This window comes from Dioscorea cayenensis, chromosome 1, assembly GCF_009730915.1.
Source record: "Dioscorea cayenensis subsp. rotundata cultivar TDr96_F1 chromosome 1, TDr96_F1_v2_PseudoChromosome.rev07_lg8_w22 25.fasta, whole genome shotgun sequence".
NCBI lineage: Eukaryota > Viridiplantae > Streptophyta > Magnoliopsida > Dioscoreales > Dioscoreaceae > Dioscorea > Dioscorea cayenensis.
The window spans coordinates 248,096-266,754 of NC_052471.1; the positions used below are offsets into that span (position 1 = coordinate 248,096).

Below are 18,659 nucleotides of genomic sequence, written 5' to 3' on the forward strand. Positions count from 1 at the left end.
ATTGCATTTATTGTGAATTAACTGTGGGGATAAGATGGTGTGTTTTGCTGTAGTTTGAATTTTTTTTTTTTTAATGTTTGCCATTTTCCTGTTTTCCATATTTTAATTGATAAATTAATCATATTTCTAAAATATATATTAATGTTCTTTCTAGGTAAATGTCCATATATATGCTGATAAAAAAAAGAAAAAAAACCAAAAAAAAAAATGATTTTTTGTTATAATTTGTATGTAAATATACACACACATTATATATATATATATATATATATATATATATATAATTTGTTCTTGTTATTTTTTTTTTAATATAAGTGATTTTATTTGTACGAGTTTAAAAAAAAAAAAATGGATAAACAACTATAATTTTTAGAAAGTTTTGTTATAGATGCTATGAGTATATGGTTATTAAATAAAATCATTATAAGTTTTGTTGTTGACACTAGAAGTGTGGTATTAGTAAATAAAGACATTATTTAATACAATTATTTCACTGTAATAATTATTATAAAGGCAAATATGGTGTCATTAATTTTCAATTGTTCAATTGCAAGACTCATGTTGTTGTAGTATTCAATTGTAATTGCACGACAAGAATATTATTAACGCCAATTCTATATAAATATGGAGCTCTAAAGCAAGGCACCTGCTCTAGATAAATACATTTTTATAATTAGTTTCTTGAAAAAAGGGAAAATTTTAAAAGTATATGCAAGCAAAAACAAAGCCGTCAAAATATTCATATGAATTAATGTATTTTGATTTAATTTCTTTTTAGCAAAGTAAAATTCATCTTAGCTAAATTTTCTTATAAATAACATATGACCATGGTGAGATTCTTTTCTAGATTTCTCAATCATAGAGGCACTCAGCGCTCAACCGCCTTGATTATATAAAAAAATATTAGTTTCTGGAAAATCTATCTTTTTAGCTGATTGATTTAGAGGAATAATATTCTCACCTCGGAGAATCTAGGATTCTAGATGTGAGGAAATGCAACATCTCCCGACTATCACCTATATACTCTGTCACATGACAATTGAATCCATTGACCATTTGCTCTTATTTTACCCGAGATTGACCACATCTAGCATTTTTTTTACTTAGGTGTTTGGCCTTTTTAATCAATTGAGATCCTTGCATGAGATGTTGGGTAGCTAGAGGTCCCATATCCCCCACCTACTCAAAGAAGCTAGGGTGATAACCAGGAATATTTGGCTAGAAAAGAATGCTTGTGTTTTCCATAATAAATTTTCTTCATGTTCTTCAATTATTGTTAAAATTATTTATAAGTTTATATAATGTATTAATGCAACTCCTGATGCAAAGAAGACCAGGCTAAAGATTTAGTTGTGTTACCATAGCGCAACTTGGAATTCTTAGGCATCATGCAAACATAAGAGATCATGTAAAGAGGAAAGATTAGTAGAGAGCTACAAACCAAGTATGCTCCTAGTTCTTGTTTTCCATGGGTTTTCCAAGGCCTTATCATATTTGTCATTTTTTTTTGTGTCTCTATCTCAGTTATTTTTGCCATAATGTATCTCTATTATTTTGTCACTATCATTTTTTTAGTGGGTTGTTTTTGATGTATTTGCCTGTTGTAATTTCAATTTTTTTACGATTAATAGTGTGGTGTTAAAAGGAAAATCAAATATTGACCTTTTCCAAAAAAAAAAAAAAAAAAAAAAAAAAATTAAATATTGAGTCCAAACAAAAATTTGTAATTAATTGATCGAGTTTTGATTTAATTGATGTTAATTATATTTTTAAAATTTTTAATTGTACAATATATCAAATATGCTTATTTGAATAATTAAATTTTATATATAAAAAAAAGAGTTTTGTAAAATAATTCTTGATAAATAAATAAATAAATAAATACGCAATTGGCTCGTTTCCCCCGTTTCCCTTATTCTGTGGCGAAACGGATTTCCTGGCAGTGTTTCTTTTAGGTCTCTGAGGACGAGACCGAGAAGGTCGAGAGGCGATTTGGGGGGAAGGAGATGGCGTCGGTGGTGAGGGGAGTCGTCAAGGCGATCAAAGAGAAGGGCTTTGGGAACTTCATCCGTGAGCTCCGCGAGGAGGGTTACATGTTTGTTCCTTTCTATCTTCTTCCTCTCTCTCTCTCTCTCTCTCTCTCTCTCTCTCTCTCTCTCTCTCTCTCTCTCAGTCTCTCTCCAATCTGCAAGTTTTCGCCCAATTTTCATTTTTTGATTCAGTGATTCATGCTGGATAACTAGTAATTTTCGTCTTTGAGTTTTTGTGTTTTATAATCAAAGGTTGGTATTTTCTATTTTAATGATGCCATTTGATCCTGTGGGATCCTATTTGTTTCATTTGGGGGAGAAAGCCCAGATTTTTCATCTGAATGATGATGTTTCGATGCTATCTTGATTCATGAAATTCGAGTTGTTTTTAATTTATACGCGTTTCTTATTTTTTCATATGACCTTTGCTTTTGATTCATTTTGGGTTTTCAGTCATATATCAGAATTGTTTTTCGTGTATCAATCTTTTCTCAAGTGAAAAATCAGAATTTTTTGCTTCGTGTCTCAGTAATATCCGTTATAGGGCACATTAACAATCTGAAATCTATGGAACTATGACACCAAAGATGTCAAGTTATTGACTTATTTTATTGTAAAATTTGTCCGATGAGGATGTATGAAAATTTTGAGAATCATGATCGTGATCATCTTCAGTATAGCAGAATCATCCCATTGTGATGCCTGTCTATAGACTTTGCAAATATATATTTGCAGGGGCGTAACTTCTTATCTTTCATATGACTCCTTGCTATGTCTACTTGATTGTTATATGTAAAACTCCCTTTGTCTTATTGGCAATACAATTGCTCAGAAAATTGTCAGCTTAGGTGTGGTTTCACAGTCAACATTCATCAACATGAAAATTTCTCATTTTGAATGACGGCCTCCATAATTTGTGTTCTGTAGAACATGATTAGAAGTATTTGTTGATGCTTAGTTGAAGTTTTGATTTATTTGATCATCTTCTCATAGATCATGCAATATGATCTCTTAGGTAGGGAGACCCTTGCTATAGAACAATATTTTTTAATCTGACTTGACCAAAACCTTCCCTTTAGCTGATGAACTCACTTTAAGCTTAAGACCCAAATTGGACCTATGCCTGTTTGAGTTTGCGTAGCATTACTTTAAAATCCCTCAAACTTGTTTTAACATATGGTACTTTTCTTTCTTCAAGAGAGAACTCTCATATCTCCATTCTGAAAGTGTGAGAAAATTTTATGGGATGTAGTGATCATCCTTTTCAGTTTGATCTTGCTAGTTTTTCCTCTATACTTCTTTGCGAATTTTATTGCTGAAAACTGTTCTGACATTTTCTTTTCTTCTTCCCTTTTACAGAAGATGCCTTGCAGATGGAAACCTACTGTAAGTACTTTGCTGTTGTCAGCTTTTGTTGCTGTTGTTTTGAAATGTTTTTGCGAATAAATTCATTTAACCCCAAGAAATTTTGATGGTGTTTATTCATCAATTCCTTGATCCACATATGTGCTTAGTTTACTCATAGGACTGGGCAAGAATAAAGAAAAGTGTGCACAAACATTTTGTTCTCCTTATGTTTGCATTTACACATGACATCTAGTTGAATGTTGCTCAGTTTCTTTTTTGTTGTGATGCAGGAACCGACAACAGTTATTCTTATTTTGATTTTATTTTCTTGTTTTTTTTTATCATCTCTAGTTTTTTGTATTAAGAAATTAAACATTTTGCTCAAGTTTCTATATCTCAGTGGTTGCCACAATAAGACATTTTTGAATGATATATCTAATTCTTGATCTTTCAGGAAAACAAAAATTTACAGCTTAGGTGCTACACCCGTTGGAGTTGATAAATTTGGAAACAAGTATTATGAAAAACTTGAGGGCACTCAGTTTGGTTAGTTGACTCAGTAAATTGCTTCTGTCAAATTTCTAATTCTCTTGATTGGTGGTAGCTAGAGCTGGCTTCTTGTGTGTGATATATTCAAATTTGCAACAAAGAGTTGATGTATTGTGGGAACTGATTTTGTATCTTAGTAGCACTTGTACATGCTGATAAATTTACACTTTCAATGACAATTTGTAGGAAGGCACAGATGGGTGGAGTATGCACAGAAGGGCCGCTATAATGCATCTCAAGTGCCTCCAGAGTGGCATGGTTGGCTGCATTACATCACCGATCATACTGGAGATGAGGTAACTCTTAGTTCAGTTCATGGTGTTGTCTTCTCGCACCTTCTAAGCCTAAACTTGATTTGCATGCCAAACTAATGCATTTTTAGTGGTTAATGCTGTGTAATGCTATTTTATGCTTGGTTCCTAGTAGTTTGTAGACTTTTTTTTTTTTTACGTCAGCATTGCAACTAATAGCCTAGAAACCATTGCTAGTTTCCTGTTGCTTTGTTATTGTTAGGAGTTGCTTTATAGTTTAAAGGTTCGGCCTTTTTTTCTTAATGAAAGTTTCAATTTGTGTAAAAGACTAACCTCCAAGGCCTCATGGCTACCAATATGCTGTTGAAACTGTTTGTCGCCCATTCTGCCTCTGTTTTATCTTTTCACAGCTGGATAGGCTTGACAATTCCTACCTATCTGTTTAGCTCTAGGATGCATTCTGGTTTCTTTCTTTTTTGTGAGAATCATCCCATAAAGAATACGACACTATTTAGAAACCATATTGAAAACTGAATCCTGTTCATCTTGATATTAAATCGAAAGGCAACGGGGAAAGGATTATAGTCATGTTAGTAAAGATGGGATAATGTCTTGATTCATAAAGGAACAACTAATCAGATTTTGATTATTTGCAGCTCCTGATGCTGAAACCAAAAAGGTATAGTGTGGAACACAAGGAGAACTTCTCCGGAGAGGGTGAGGAATTCATCTATCACTCCAAAGGTCACACTCTCAACCCCGGACAGAGGGACTGGACCAGGTACCAGTCATGGCAGCCTGCAAAGAAAGAATAGCACTCTTCCCTGGTCATCGCCCCAAATTTGAAATTCCTTTCTTCGCAGTTTATTCAAAAAAACCCGAAAAACTCAAAATGCTATTCTTGGCAAGAGAAAAACTGGCAGAAATAAATCTAGCCAAATGTTACAAGAACAAAGTCCTTGTAATGAACCCATTTTGTTATGTTATGTTTGCCTCCCTGCTTACTGTTTGATGTTTGAACTTATTGTTTGATCAAATCTATTGTATATATATATATATATATATTTTTTTTTGAAAAGGTGAATAAATTATTTAATTAAAAAAAGAACATACAACAGACACTCATAACACTAAACAAAACCCGACATCAAATCTAATAAAACCCGATATCAAAATATGTTCTTTTTGGATGTTTTTAAGGGGTTCAATGAATCTATTGTTCCTTCATATCAATAGATGGAAATACCAACTCTTCTAATTTATTCTTTCTCTTTCCAAAAAAAGAGAAAAGAAATTGAAAGTCCAAAATTTGTTTAAATAGTCCATTTGAAAGTGTATTTGGGAAATAAAAGTTTGATTTTGGGGCTCTTCGTAATTAGGCGATTTTTCAAGGACAAATACGTAATTGAATCTTCTTGACGATGTTTATATAATGCCTAACCTGGGCTGTTTATTAAACCCTGAAGTCCCCGACGATGGCGAACGGAGCTTCGTCCTCCGCCGCCTCCTCCTCCTCCTCGTCTTCCGGCCTCCCTCCGCCCCCTCCTCCGCCAAAGATCCTCCTTGCTAAGCCTCCATCCGCCCCTCGCCTTGCCCGCGATGACGACTCCTCGGCCGCCGCCTCTCGCTCCCGCAACCCCTACCCGTCCTCCCTCAACTTCCTCTCCGCTGACTCCTGGGACCTACTCCCCGATCGCGTTCTCCCGGTAAAAATCCTATTTTGAGCTCCATCTTTTGCTGGATATGATCACCGAATCTCTAATGGTTGTTCTTTGTTGTGTAGTTCCTCACTGAGAACACTGATTTCACGGTGGTCGGAGTTATCGGCCCTCCTGGCGTGGGCAAGTCGACAATCTTGAATGAGCTTTACGGCTTCGAGACTAGCTCGCCTGGTAATCGGGCTCCCTCTTTAGAGTTCTCTTTCTTTGTCGGGTATCTCAAGGGTGCATCTTCATTTGCAGGGATGCCTTTGCCTTTTGTAGTCCAGTCTGATGAATCTAAAGCTATGGCCCGGCACTGCACGATGGGTATGGAATTGAGGGTTTCTGCTGAAAGGCTTATCCTTATTGACTCTCAGGTTATCCTTAGCAAATATATTATGTTTTCTACATTCTTCAACTTTTGCTACCATTTTGAACTAGATTGGTGATTTTTTATGTATCTTTTGTCTTTATTTGATTTTGGATGCAGTTCAGCTCTTCAACTCTGATCTTTGTGTTGCAATGGTGGTTTTAGTAAAACTTTAGCCTTTTCTTGATCTTGTAATGTGTTACATTGGTCATGCTAGTTGAACTTTAGGCTCTCTTGATTTTGTAATGTTTTACATTGGTGATTTTAGTGAACTTTGGCCTTTTGATCATTCAATGTGGTTCAAGTGCCAACTGCATTAGAGGGTGGTCTTTGCTATATGGCAACTTCTTTGGGTAAAAATTTTAGGAGGTCACTGTACTATAACCATTATCCACTTTGCCCACTGAATTTCAATTTGTTTCTTTTTAGTCACCCACATTGATTTTCTTTCACCGGGAGGTCACCCATAAGAATCCAATCAAAAAAGCTGAACTGGCCACTGGAATTGGCTGAGTTGGTTTGGTGACGTGTCCAAGCCAACTCAACCAATTCCGGTGACCAACTTAGCTTTTTTGACCGAATTCTTATGGGTGACCTCCCGGTGAAAGAAAATCAGTGTAAGATGGCTAAAAAGAAACAAACTAAAATTCAGTGAGCAAAGTGGAAAATAGTCATAGTAGGGTGACCTCCTAAAATTTTTACTCCAACTTCTTTATGCTTGATATTTTGTTTCCTCATGTGTTTGCAATTTACAAGGATTTCCCATCCTGATTCCACATACATGAAAACCTTATCAAGTAGATACCTTTCTTTTATGTTGTCATGTCTTGAGTGATGAGGCTCATTTTCTCATGCAATTGGTCATGCTTAATGTTTCTTATTCGATTGCTTTGTTTTTATCAACTATCAGAACTGTTAATATTTCCTTGTTGATTTGGGTTCTTAATGCAGCCAGTATTCAGTCCCTCTGTTTTACTTGATATGATGAAACCAGATGGTTTGTCAACAATCCCGGTATTGAATGGTGAATCTTTGCCAGCAGATCTGGCTCATGAATTGATTGGTATCCAGGTACTTTGAAATATTTTGGGCGCACCTTTCTTCTAGTGCCCTTTGTTTGTTGTGATATATTAGCATAGTCAATATAACACCTCCTTTCTTCTGTTGCTGCAAGGAATTGTTCTAGCTTGGCGTCTTCCTTGCATCTGTTTGTAACGTTCTGCTTGTTGTGTCGGAGGGGATACATGATTACAGCATGTGGAAGCTAATGCTTACGGTAGGCCTATTTAATAACTCTGAATTTCGACTGATCTGAATCTATTCTATTTTTAGTATAACCTCATTATTTCATGAAATTTATTTGCAATTCAAGAAAAGGAATATATGTAAGTGTGTCTAAAGAACTCGAAGGTGGAAAATGTATGCTGTGCTCTATTCCTTCTTGTTTTGGATGGTTCCATATTGTTCCATTGGCTATGAATAGTGTAAGATTGCCTTCAATCAACCAATAGAAAATGCATGGGAAACTTTAACGCACCTGATGCTTCCTGACTAGACATTGTGTCAGTTGTGATATACCTTTTTAAATTTTTTGAATATCTTGTGGATACCTTTTTTATGCTATCCATTTTAGACATGCTGATTTAATAGTGCTATTTGTGAGTTGAACCACTGATGAATTGAATACTGCTAAATTTTTTCTGCTTTCTGTTCTCTTTCATAATTAGGATTTAGGATGTAATGAACGCTTATAAATGTAATCACCAGTTTTTGTTTTATGTATTTGAAGGTTGACTTGTTGAAGCATGGCCTGCCAGACCCATCACTGTTGACACCTGGTCATTTCCAGGGCTGTAGCTCTGGACTGGACAAGGAAAATAAAGCTGACGTACAGGGAGGAACTGAAGATTTTTTGGCGGCTCTTGTTTTCATTCATACCAAGTAAGAAGCATAACTCTGGCCTGTCTCTTTTCTTATATGAGGTTTAATTGCAAAACCAATCACTCAGTTGTTGAGTTAACCCAACAATTTTTATTCATCATATGAGCATTATGTTGAAAAGAGTACATCCTAAAACAAATGAGAGTGCTGGTACTACCAGAATTGTTTCTGTGCTATTATTTATTTTACTTACTGGATAATCCTTCTACAGTCAAATGGCTTAAGTCGATAGCTCTAGTGTTTTTCATCACAAGAGTTCTTGTAACATTCTTAATCAAGCTTCCCTTGTTACTTGAATTGGAATTACTTGAAAGTTTTCCATCTTAGATAATCATACTATAAGTATCTATATTTATGTTTAAAAAAAAACTTTAGCCACCAATGCTATTCCAGCATATAAATCGAAGGAAACACACATTGGTTGGGTATATATTCTGCTTGAATATGTCTGCCAATGGGAGTTATATAATTTCTTTTGTGATATTCTCTGTTTCCTCTTCAGATTACGAGTGGAAGATTTATCCCCTCCAAACATTTCACTTCTGAGGAATGCTCTCACACAATATTTCAAGTCTTCTACTTTCATTATGAGTGATAATGGAAGTTCAAGTGAAAGACAGACCGACTCTTCTGGACCTCATGTTGCAAAGTTTGGCAAAGATTTCAGGGGACCAGATTTGTTTTTCCTACCTTTGAAATTACGAGAGGACTCACAGAAAATACAGTTTGAAAGCTATTCTTCCATGTTGGGAAAACTCCGTGATCAGGTGTTGCCTTTACGATCTTTCATTTTTTACTATCAAGATTAAGATTGATTCTCTTCTGCTGATTAAACATATTGATTTATGCCATACTTCCATTCTTTATCAAGTTGTTTTTGTTATCACTATGGAAATTAGTTTCATTGATTGGATACTCTCTTTTGTCTTCATTATAAAAAATCAAAAAGCAGGCATTTGGTGTTATGTTATTGTACCAAATTCATGATCATAGAAAATTTGTGATCCACAGTTGCTCTATGATCAAAGCGATCTAGGGCCTATCATATGAAGTTATTAAATTTTAATGTCAGACCAATGCTATATTACTTCAGACTTGGGTACCATTCAAGTAAGGAAGATCTATGTGCATGGAAAGCATTGTTTCATTGTTAGTTTTAGCATATAAACAAATACCGGAACATTCATCACTTGCAAATGCGAACTGCTGGCTTCGCTTCTCTTGCATGCAAACTTTCTGCCCTGAATAGAACTGATTCTCATCTTTTATTTTTCTTAATTCAGTTATTGTCAATGCATGGTCGGCCTTTTGCAAAGAATATCGCAGAGCGTGATTGGCTGCGGAGCTCAGCCAAGATCTGGGATTTAGTGAAGAAATCTCCAGCAATTGCGGATTACAGCAAAATCCTTCAGAAATCAGGCCTGTTCAGAAAATAACATAGCCAGTTCAGAGGAGCAATCAGGCATTACCCCTTTTTGCACATTGAAGGAAAATTGAACCATGTTTTTTAACTTGAGAAACCTTGATAGGGCACTTTGATGTATCTATACCCACATTCTGATGTTCATTACTTTCACATATTTCATTATTGTTGTGGCAATGTTACCAAAGTTGAGATTTGGTTGCTCATGTACCTCTGTTATTAGCTCAAACCCCTTTGAAGGGCATATTTTGAACACATCACTTGTTTTTTATTCATAAAAAGTAAAAATACTGCAGCCATTGTTCATTCAAAGGCAATAGGGTTCAGTTGATACAGCCAAAAACATGAATGAAAAAAAGAATCTATATATAAAACCACAAGAATTTAAAATTTTTATAGCACAAGTCTGCGTATATGACTACCATACATTTATGCTTAAAAACAGGAACAATGTAAAGGAAATTCTGATAACAAAATATATATATTAGACTTAGAAAAGAAGCATCCTGTCATAGAAAACCAATGAAAAGGCAATTGGCCAAGGCTAGTGCTACAGCTACATGGAGCCCCCCCAAGCAACAAGGAGCTACAGTTATAAGTTCATAGTCGAGCAGACTTCTCATCTCCAGAATAAATTTACTCGCACTTGATGGAGCGGTATATGTGCCGCACAAACAGCAGAGAAGCACGGAAGCCGACTGTCCCTAACATGAGGAAGAACCCGTAACAAACACAAGCCATATAACCGAAAAAGAATGATGTCTGCATGAAGCCTGACATATCTGATCTCGCATGGTAGTAGTACAAGCAGTAGCAGAATATGAATATACCAGTCGAACCTCCGCATAGAACAGACCTGAATGTAAAGCCGATAAATGAATCAGTACTTTTAGCTCTCCTACTGTTTTAGAGTTCCTTGATGCTATCAAATGATGGACAAAAAATGTATCAAAACAAAAGCAAGAATGTTACCTCCACCACCATTCATGATCCTCGACCGCAAGTTGAAAGTAAGTCAATGCCACAGTGATGAAGGCGGTGACAATGATGAGGATGATGAAAACGATGAAGAGGATGCTGTATATGGTGTAAATCTTGTGCCCCCAAACACTAGCAAATATATAGTAGAGCTCAATGTAGATGGCACTGAAAGGGAGGAACCCAGCCATCGCCATCTGAGGAATTGTCCCTCTATACCATGGCAACTGAGGGATCTCTCTGGGATACTTTGTGGTGCGGCATGGAGCTTGGAATTCTGTCTTGCCATTTTTACCGGCAACCCCTCCCAAGACGAGCAAAGGAGCAGTGACTAGTGTCCATATAAGAATGATCACAAGAATAGTACCAAAAGGTAATGCAGCGGTGGCGCTGTATGCTATGGCTACCGTGTTGAGGAAAGAGAAAGTCAAGAACAACGGTCCGCAAAACAGAAAGCCGGTCAACAATAAGTTCCTCACCTGAAAATGAAGAAAACGAGAAAGTTAAATTCATCAAGAGACAACAGAAGTTGCCGAGAAAAGCAAACAACAGACAGAACAGCTGCCTACCCAATTAGTTCCTTCTAATTGCAAATAGAAGGACGTGGCTGTGTAACCAGCAATGCCAGATGTAAGAGCATATATAACCACAAGTGCTGTAAAAAGAGCCCCTCTGTTGTATGGGTAGAACACTCCAACAAGTGCAAGAAGGAAGATAAAAATAGCACTGGCAACAAACAAGCAAATATTATGTTATATTACATTATGTTAGAAGAATTAGACCATGAACAATAAGTTGAAGAATTCTTACAGAGCTAAAAGTTGAGTTCCCGATCCAATAACAGCCGAAAACAAAGACTTATGTTTTGGGAACCGGAAAACATCCCCGTGGATGTATTTCCATCCAGTCTCCTCTTGGTCCTCAAGAGCTTCATCATCATGTGAGTATCTGTCGTGTTAAAAATGTCAGTAAAACCACCCATTGAGATAAAAGAAAGAGCACATGAACATAATCAGATAAGGTGTGATTCTCACTTAATGAAGTCATTCTTCAACACTCGCATGAGGATGGTAGCTAGGAAGCCGGTCAGAAGGAGAACAGTCACGCAAGAGTTAATTATAGAGAACCAATGAATCTCTAGATGTTGGGGCATAGATGACGATTTTGAGTACTTTTCCATCCTTTTCTCGAAAGGAATATCTGTTTTCTTCCATGTCACAGAATAGGAGAACTCCACATTGACTTCCTTGTCCTCTGTGATATCTACAGCAAGATTGTTGTCGGTCTGTACATTTATTTCAATGACACGATCATCATTGTAAGCGACATCAAAATGAATATGTTTGAAGAGCAAGTATTTGTACTCAGTTGGATCAATCTTATCCTTATCAAACTTCCCCAAAAATCCCCACAAAGGTAGGTCATCATAGTACATCTGAAAGTAATAATCCTTTGCAACTGCATCCCTAAGCTTCGCAACATCTTCTTTTGACAATGTCTTTTTACAAATAGATTTAGACTGTTTGTCCTCTCTAAAATTCAGCTCATATGGTGCATCAACCAATCGATCACCATTTAAAATTTCACCAAGAGCTTCCTTCTTGTCAGCCACATTGTCTACGATTAACAAACCAATTAAACATTGAAAGCGAATAGATATTTAAGTAACCAACATACATTACAATTCAAAAAAAAAAAAACATATAATTGTCAATATAAACAACAAAATAGAAAATGAATAGTATAACACACCTGGTGCACAGAAAGGCAAATCATAGTACCGATATGTTTCACTGCAGATGCAACAGAAAACTCATAAAAAATATAACCCATTGAGGGAAATGAGAATGTAAAACACAGAGCATAGAGAAAAAAATTGATTGAGGTCTACTTGTTCGTTTGTTATTTGCATGCAAGTTCAGAATTTCTAATTGAATAAAAGGAAAATCAAGAAACACAGAGCATAGAGAAAAAAAAAATGATTGACAATGTTCTTCATATCTAAAGTATTTTACACAGTTCTGCTTTGTTTGGCCAAGAGTCTCCACTGAAGCACAAACCTTCGTCCTCAACATCAAAATCCAACCAGAGATAATTTCAAACTAGAAGTCAAACAGCAAAACAAAACCCTCAACTCTACAAACAGATCTCTCATACTGGCATCACAAGCCCAAAAAAGGAGTACTATAAAAACCATAAAACAGCAGATCTACAACAAGGACTTAATTTAAACAACCAAATTACAGAGAAAAGCAGCAATAAACAATCAAAGATCTCACATTCACAAGAGAAAACAAAACAAGAGAGTAAGATCAGCCTTCGATTGCATTACCTAGGATTATGAAAAGGCCCGACTTTGTTGGCATAAAGAGGAACATGCTCCCCTTCCTTATACCTGTGATCTGACGCATCACCTTTCACCCCCAACCCGCAAACCAACACCAACACCACTATCATCAAAACACCTTCTCCCATCCTCCTCATCATGAAATCCCAGATCTTTCTCTCAGATAAAGAACAAACACTGAACTCTCTTCCTCCCTATATAGAAACCAACCCCAAAGATCAGATTTTGCTCATCAAGCTGAGATCTTTGCAACAACTCTCACAAAATCTCACTTGCTACTCAGATCTGCGATGAAAGATGGGATCTTTGCGGCAAAAGAAGGGATTTTGGAGGAGAAAACGTAAGATTTGGGAGGATTTATTTGCTGGGGTCTCGAGATCTGAGAGAAGAGGGCGAATTCCCGAGTGCGAGACGGCATTAATTATAGGAGAAATTTCAGATGGAAGGAGAGCGTGGGGTCCTGGATCTCTCGGCGGGCGTATGGATCGATGACCATAATTCTGTAATTTTAACATATTACACGGTGTTTTATGCATAAATGGATCAGCAAAATTCTTTTCCAGTCCCTTTACAGTCTAAAACTTGCATAACAATCCTTAAATCATAAAATGAATTTTTAAATTTCAATATAGATATAATAAAGGGAAAATTACTGTTCACCCCTCGTAATTTTCAAAACTTCCCAAAAACCCCCTCCAACTTTTTGCACACCCTTGACAACCCTCCGTTATATTTTTACATTCCTTTTAACCCCCACGGTAAGTTGAAGTGGGTCCACGATATGAAATTCCTTTTTTTGCCCTTTCGCAAAAGTGGGAAAAAAATGAGCCCAATCATAACTTTCTTTATGCATAGTTTTTCAATTTTTTTTTTGCCTCCTGCTTGCTTTTTCTCAAACAAAGTTTAGAAGGCTCATATCTTCTTCTTCTTCTTCTTCTTCTTCTTCTTCTTTTTCTTCTTCTCATTCGGCTGTATTCAATTTTTAGCTCTTCCGATTAAATTATGGAGAGTTTTTGTGCTATTGCTAGATACAACGGGGAGGGGACGAGTGCTAATGTTCACTGCACCGACTTCTTGGGAATCGATGTTAGATCGAAATATGTGAGCGATGGGGTCTCGATATTTCCCGTGTCGAGGGTGAAGTTTATCACACCTGATGGACATAAAAGCAGTATGTCTCATATAAAAGCGAGGTTGACTTCCAGACAGCATGTGTCACGTGCACTCCATCTTCAAATGTTCGTTGTTGATCTTGTTGTTGAGACGGATGATGTGGCATCGTATCCCACCGAAAACGAGTTCTTCTCGTTGTAAGTTTCTTCTCGCTTTATGTTTATATAGTTGTAGAAGTTAATTATTGTTTATTATCCGTGTCACTCGCTTTACATTTATCAAGTTTCCATTTAAACACTATTGTCTCCGATTAACTTATTAACTTATTATTTAACTTTTTTTGTTTTAACGCTTTAAGATTTATGTTTATCGCTTTAAATATTTTTGTGTCTCGCTCTAAATATTGATCGTGTTCGCTTTAAAACTAAAGTGTTGGCGGGAATTCGAATCCGCATCGCTCGCTCCACATCATGGCGAGCCCGAGGGTGTGGCATGCCTTCCTTCCTCATCCGATCAAGTCAAGTGTTGTCGTTGGATATTAAACAATGTTTTGAAGGCGTTGAACATTTCAGAGACGCACTTAGGAATTTTGCAATCAAAAGGAATTTTGACTTCAAATTCATCGAAGAACGAGAAACACCGGAGCGATCGTGGAAGGAAGCTTCGACTTCAAAAAATGGCGTATAAGGAAGCTATATTCCCCATACCGGACAATGACAAGCCGATGGATGAAAATCGCGAACTGCGTTTGCGACCGCCTGTGACGACAAGGCAACCTGGGTGTCCTAGATGAAAGAGGATCGAGTCGTAAGCGTCCGAGGTCCGCAAGTTGCGTTGTAGCCATTGCCACGCTTTCGAGTCACAATCGCAGATCGTGGAATGAATCATGCTCGACTAGGCATTGTGTATATACTTCTTATTATTGTTTAAATATTGAACTTTATATTTAAATATATCTCTTACGCTTTTAAATATTTTATTCTCTGTTTAATCGTTATTTTTTTATCGTTTAAAAATATACTAACGGGATGGTGCTAGCGGTTCCCCTGCGTGATTAATACATGCTCGGTTCCCCAAGCGTTTCCACTCCCGTCGCACATAAAAATCGGAACATTACATTACACTCTATAAGAGATTATTAAGTAATAAGGATATTTTAAACAGAAAATATTAAGTATATTTTTGTTGTAATTACATTGATATTATTAAATAATAAGGATATTTTAAACAGAAAATATTAAATTTAAACAGAGAAACCTAAACTTAAACAGCGAAAACGAAAGTTAAAGGGTAAAAGTTATCATTATACAGTTAAAATGAATGTTGATATTAGCCGATAATGAAAATGAAAATGAAACAGAACCCTACCCGATAATGTACCCTGCGGACTACAATATCATCCAACAAGAACAGAACCTCAAAACGAAACAAAATGATATTTACACCTATACAATGACTATGACCCCGCTTGCGTACACTCCCCTCTGGTTCGTTTTACACAGTAAAACGGAGTTTAAACAATTACATTGATATTTACACAATGAACTATATACTTAAACACTGAAAGTGTATGTTAAACAATGAATCTGGATTATTAAAGAAAGAATCGTGTATACAAATATAGAAAGAATGACTAAGAACCCGCTTGCGAAGACTCCCTCCGGGTCGTGATGCCACCGCCTCCCTCCCTAAGTATGCGGGAAACATACCTTAATCGCAGATCAGGGACGTCGGTCTCATGGGTACTCGTAGCTTCTCACCGTGAGTAATCGCTCGATAAACCGCATGACATAGACGCTGCAATCGACACTTCCTTTTTTCTGTCGTGGGGCTTCAATGTCGTGAACAAGCGGGTACTTTGCGTCGCCGACTCGCCTAACTCCATGTCGATACAGAGGTCGAATAGGTTCCACTGTCGAGATATACAAGTTCATATTAGAATGCCGATTATTTACCGAACACTATTACACAAACACAAATTATTAAAGCACTTTACCATTTCTAGCTGCTTTTTATCGTATTCTTCGCTTTGGCATGAAGAATAATGCCCGTATTCTTGTTTTTTCATTGTCAAGGACGACGACATGGAAGTTGCCACTCATAATTATCGGAAGGATGACGATGTCCACTTCATGCAAGTTGCGCGCGGCATCTCCAATCATAGCCATCGTGGATTCATATGCGCCGTCGCCCGCTTTGACATGAACAAGGCCCGGTCAGCGTGTGATGGAGGCGCGCCTCTTATAACGATATGACACTACGCTCATCGTCTTTTGCAAGATACATACGAATGCGTCCATCACATCGTCTGTGACCATCTCCTTCCCCTCGAGCAGGTCGAATAGATTGGCCCGTGTGGTGCTGACAGAGTCATTCTTCCACACGACAGTGCTGTGGTTGAACGGAACAAAGACATGTAAACAATGTTGTAAGTATAAAATTAAACGTTAAAGTATAAACTTTAAATTCTATATTGAATGTTTAAACGGTAACGGTAATATTTAAAGGGTATCACTTATAAGTTAAATGTTATATGTAAATTTTAAACGTTAACACTCCTACTTAAATGGTAACTAAAACAGTTTAAACAATATCATAAAAAAACTTCAAACTTACTTTGTCCATAGGGCAGCTTGAGGAAGATCCTTATCAACTCCTCGTCAGACTTATTGAGGCGCGATCAGCAACGTATTTTTTTCTTTCTTGAATGAAGACTCTCCAGGGTTCTTCTACTTTTTATCGACTTCCTTTAATGGGGGCACGACGCAGAGATCAACGGAGACACTTCCTTACATGCTTCTTGTTCTTGTGAGATTGTGTCCGCCCGATGCGCACGATCGACCGCTGGTTCCACCGTGAATTCCACTTCGCTGAGGATAGACTCAACGACCTTCTCAACCGTGAGTTCCACGGCGAAAGATCAATGGGAGACACAACGTTGTCTGGTTGTTCTTCTTCATGGATTGTGTCCATCTTTGATGCCGCACTGTCAGGCGCCGGTTCCACCGTATGCATGATGTCGTCAACAACAGAGTCAACGATCTTTTCCACCGCGCAAACTCGACCATCTTCAATCTCTCCACCGTGATGGGCATGTCATCAACGTTAACAACATCGACCGCCGATGGTGCTGCCGCCGATGGTGTCTGCTATTATTTCATCGTCGCCAAGACGCGGGTGGAGACGGAGGCATTATTGTTTTCTCTTTTTGCAAGCTTCTTTCGAATGAGGTCTGTCTTTGAAAGGCCACCCTCGATGATGTCCTCGTCGTCGAACTCCGACGCAGTATCCGTCCCGGGTGCTTCATTTGTTCAAGGGAAGGCGCAGATGATCAGCGACTCGCGACCGCCTTCCAATGCCTCCACCAGAGCGACAAGTCGAGGGAACTCGGTCATCAAAAATCTGCAAGCCTCGCATGAGAGTCTGCAGTGACATCCTCGCCTAGTGCCGGCAGGGGAGCTGCCACGTTCGGGGGCTGACACGGTCGGGGGGGAAGCCACGGTCGGGCGGGGCGGGGGAGGGCTTCTCGGCCTCGACGACGCGCTTTTGCCCTGGAAGCAGGAGAATCGGCGCCCAGCAGGCAAGGAAAGAGGTCGCCTCTCATCTTGCCTTTTCGAGCAAGCGGTTCCGGAGCAATAACATCCGACCGACGGTCGGGTCCCGAACAAATACTTCTTCATCAAAGATTCACGGAATCCACTTTCAGAAACTAGCATGTGTAAAACAAACAATCTTAGCGAAATTATTTAGTTTAAACAATTAAAAACTATATTTACACATGTAACTCGTGATATTTAAACGTTATAACCTATTGTGTTAAACGAAAGAACAAACAAATTAAACATTAAACTAAAAAGTTTAAACGAGTAGTTGAACAAAGTTAAATGGTAAGTTATAATGTTAAACGATAGATGAATAAAGTTAAACGGTAAATGATATGGTTAAACGTTAACGCTCTACGCTAAACAAAAATATTTTTTTGAATTATTACCTCTTTTCCTTCGAGAGATGACAAACTCGTCTCTATCGTCGCTTGCTTCCGGTAAGTATTTTCACCGTAGCACAAAGATCCTTGGGATCTTGCAGAACGGACTTTCTTTCCCGGCTCCGGTCACCAGAAACCGGATGTTAAGCGCCACCGTGCAACCCCTTAACATACCCGTGTTGGTCTTCTTCCCGCCAGCATCTAGATGTGCACTCGGGTAGCGGCTTGTGGTATGTCCTCCATAAGCCACTTGTGCGTCGCTTGCGCCCATGCGTAGCGCCCCATTCCAGGTAAATCATCGACATAATCAACGATCCGCTTAGGGAACCGAGCAGGGAGGTATTTTGGGAAAAAGGATTGTACCCTGTGAGGTACACCATCGTAGTTTGGCAAAATTCTCCTCTTCTCCCCTCTGTCCAACGAGTTGCTGAAGAGTGCTCCTGATGGAGTCTCTGTGTCTCTCGTACGTCTTCGATAAATACCTCTCTTCGAAAAGTCGACCGTGTTTTCTTCTCGAAACACGATCGCCTCCCCATCGCAACGCAGCCAAGAACGATCGCCACATCTTCAGCCTCGAAAGTCGCGATGCTTTCCCGATCCCGAATTTATTGCGCGGTTATCGTAT

General features: G+C 37.9%; 3 protein-coding genes across 3 annotated transcripts; 2 read left to right on the forward strand and 1 right to left on the reverse strand.

The window, feature by feature from the left end:
- Nucleotides 1-1,932: 1,932 nt before the first annotated feature.
- Nucleotides 1,933-5,193, forward strand: LOC120254501 (probable NADH dehydrogenase [ubiquinone] 1 alpha subcomplex subunit 12). The gene is made up of 5 exons (XM_039262829.1): nucleotides 1,933-2,095; nucleotides 3,390-3,416; nucleotides 3,832-3,923; nucleotides 4,113-4,222; nucleotides 4,834-5,193. Exons 1-5 carry the CDS (start codon nucleotides 2,007-2,009, stop codon nucleotides 4,990-4,992), a joined length of 477 nt encoding a protein of 158 aa, XP_039118763.1. The 5' UTR covers nucleotides 1,933-2,006; the 3' UTR covers nucleotides 4,993-5,193.
- A 431-nt stretch (nucleotides 5,194-5,624) lies between these two features.
- LOC120276888 (protein SMG9-like) lies at nucleotides 5,625-9,866 on the forward strand. The gene is made up of 8 exons (XM_039283652.1): nucleotides 5,625-5,883; nucleotides 5,961-6,069; nucleotides 6,139-6,254; nucleotides 7,199-7,318; nucleotides 7,434-7,523; nucleotides 8,037-8,188; nucleotides 8,691-8,955; nucleotides 9,472-9,866. The coding sequence occupies exons 1-8, from the start codon at nucleotides 5,653-5,655 to the stop codon at nucleotides 9,622-9,624; spliced, it is 1,236 nt and encodes a 411-aa protein (XP_039139586.1). The 5' UTR covers nucleotides 5,625-5,652; the 3' UTR covers nucleotides 9,625-9,866.
- A 114-nt stretch (nucleotides 9,867-9,980) lies between these two features.
- LOC120276804 (transmembrane 9 superfamily member 2-like) lies at nucleotides 9,981-13,406 on the reverse strand. The gene is made up of 7 exons (XM_039283551.1): nucleotides 12,922-13,406; nucleotides 12,342-12,382; nucleotides 11,624-12,206; nucleotides 11,400-11,537; nucleotides 11,159-11,315; nucleotides 10,584-11,068; nucleotides 9,981-10,467 (listed from the first exon to the last, which is right to left on the reverse strand). Exons 1-7 carry the CDS (start codon nucleotides 13,074-13,076, stop codon nucleotides 10,248-10,250), a joined length of 1,779 nt encoding a protein of 592 aa, XP_039139485.1. The 5' UTR covers nucleotides 13,077-13,406; the 3' UTR covers nucleotides 9,981-10,247.
- Nucleotides 13,407-18,659: the final 5,253 nt, after the last annotated feature.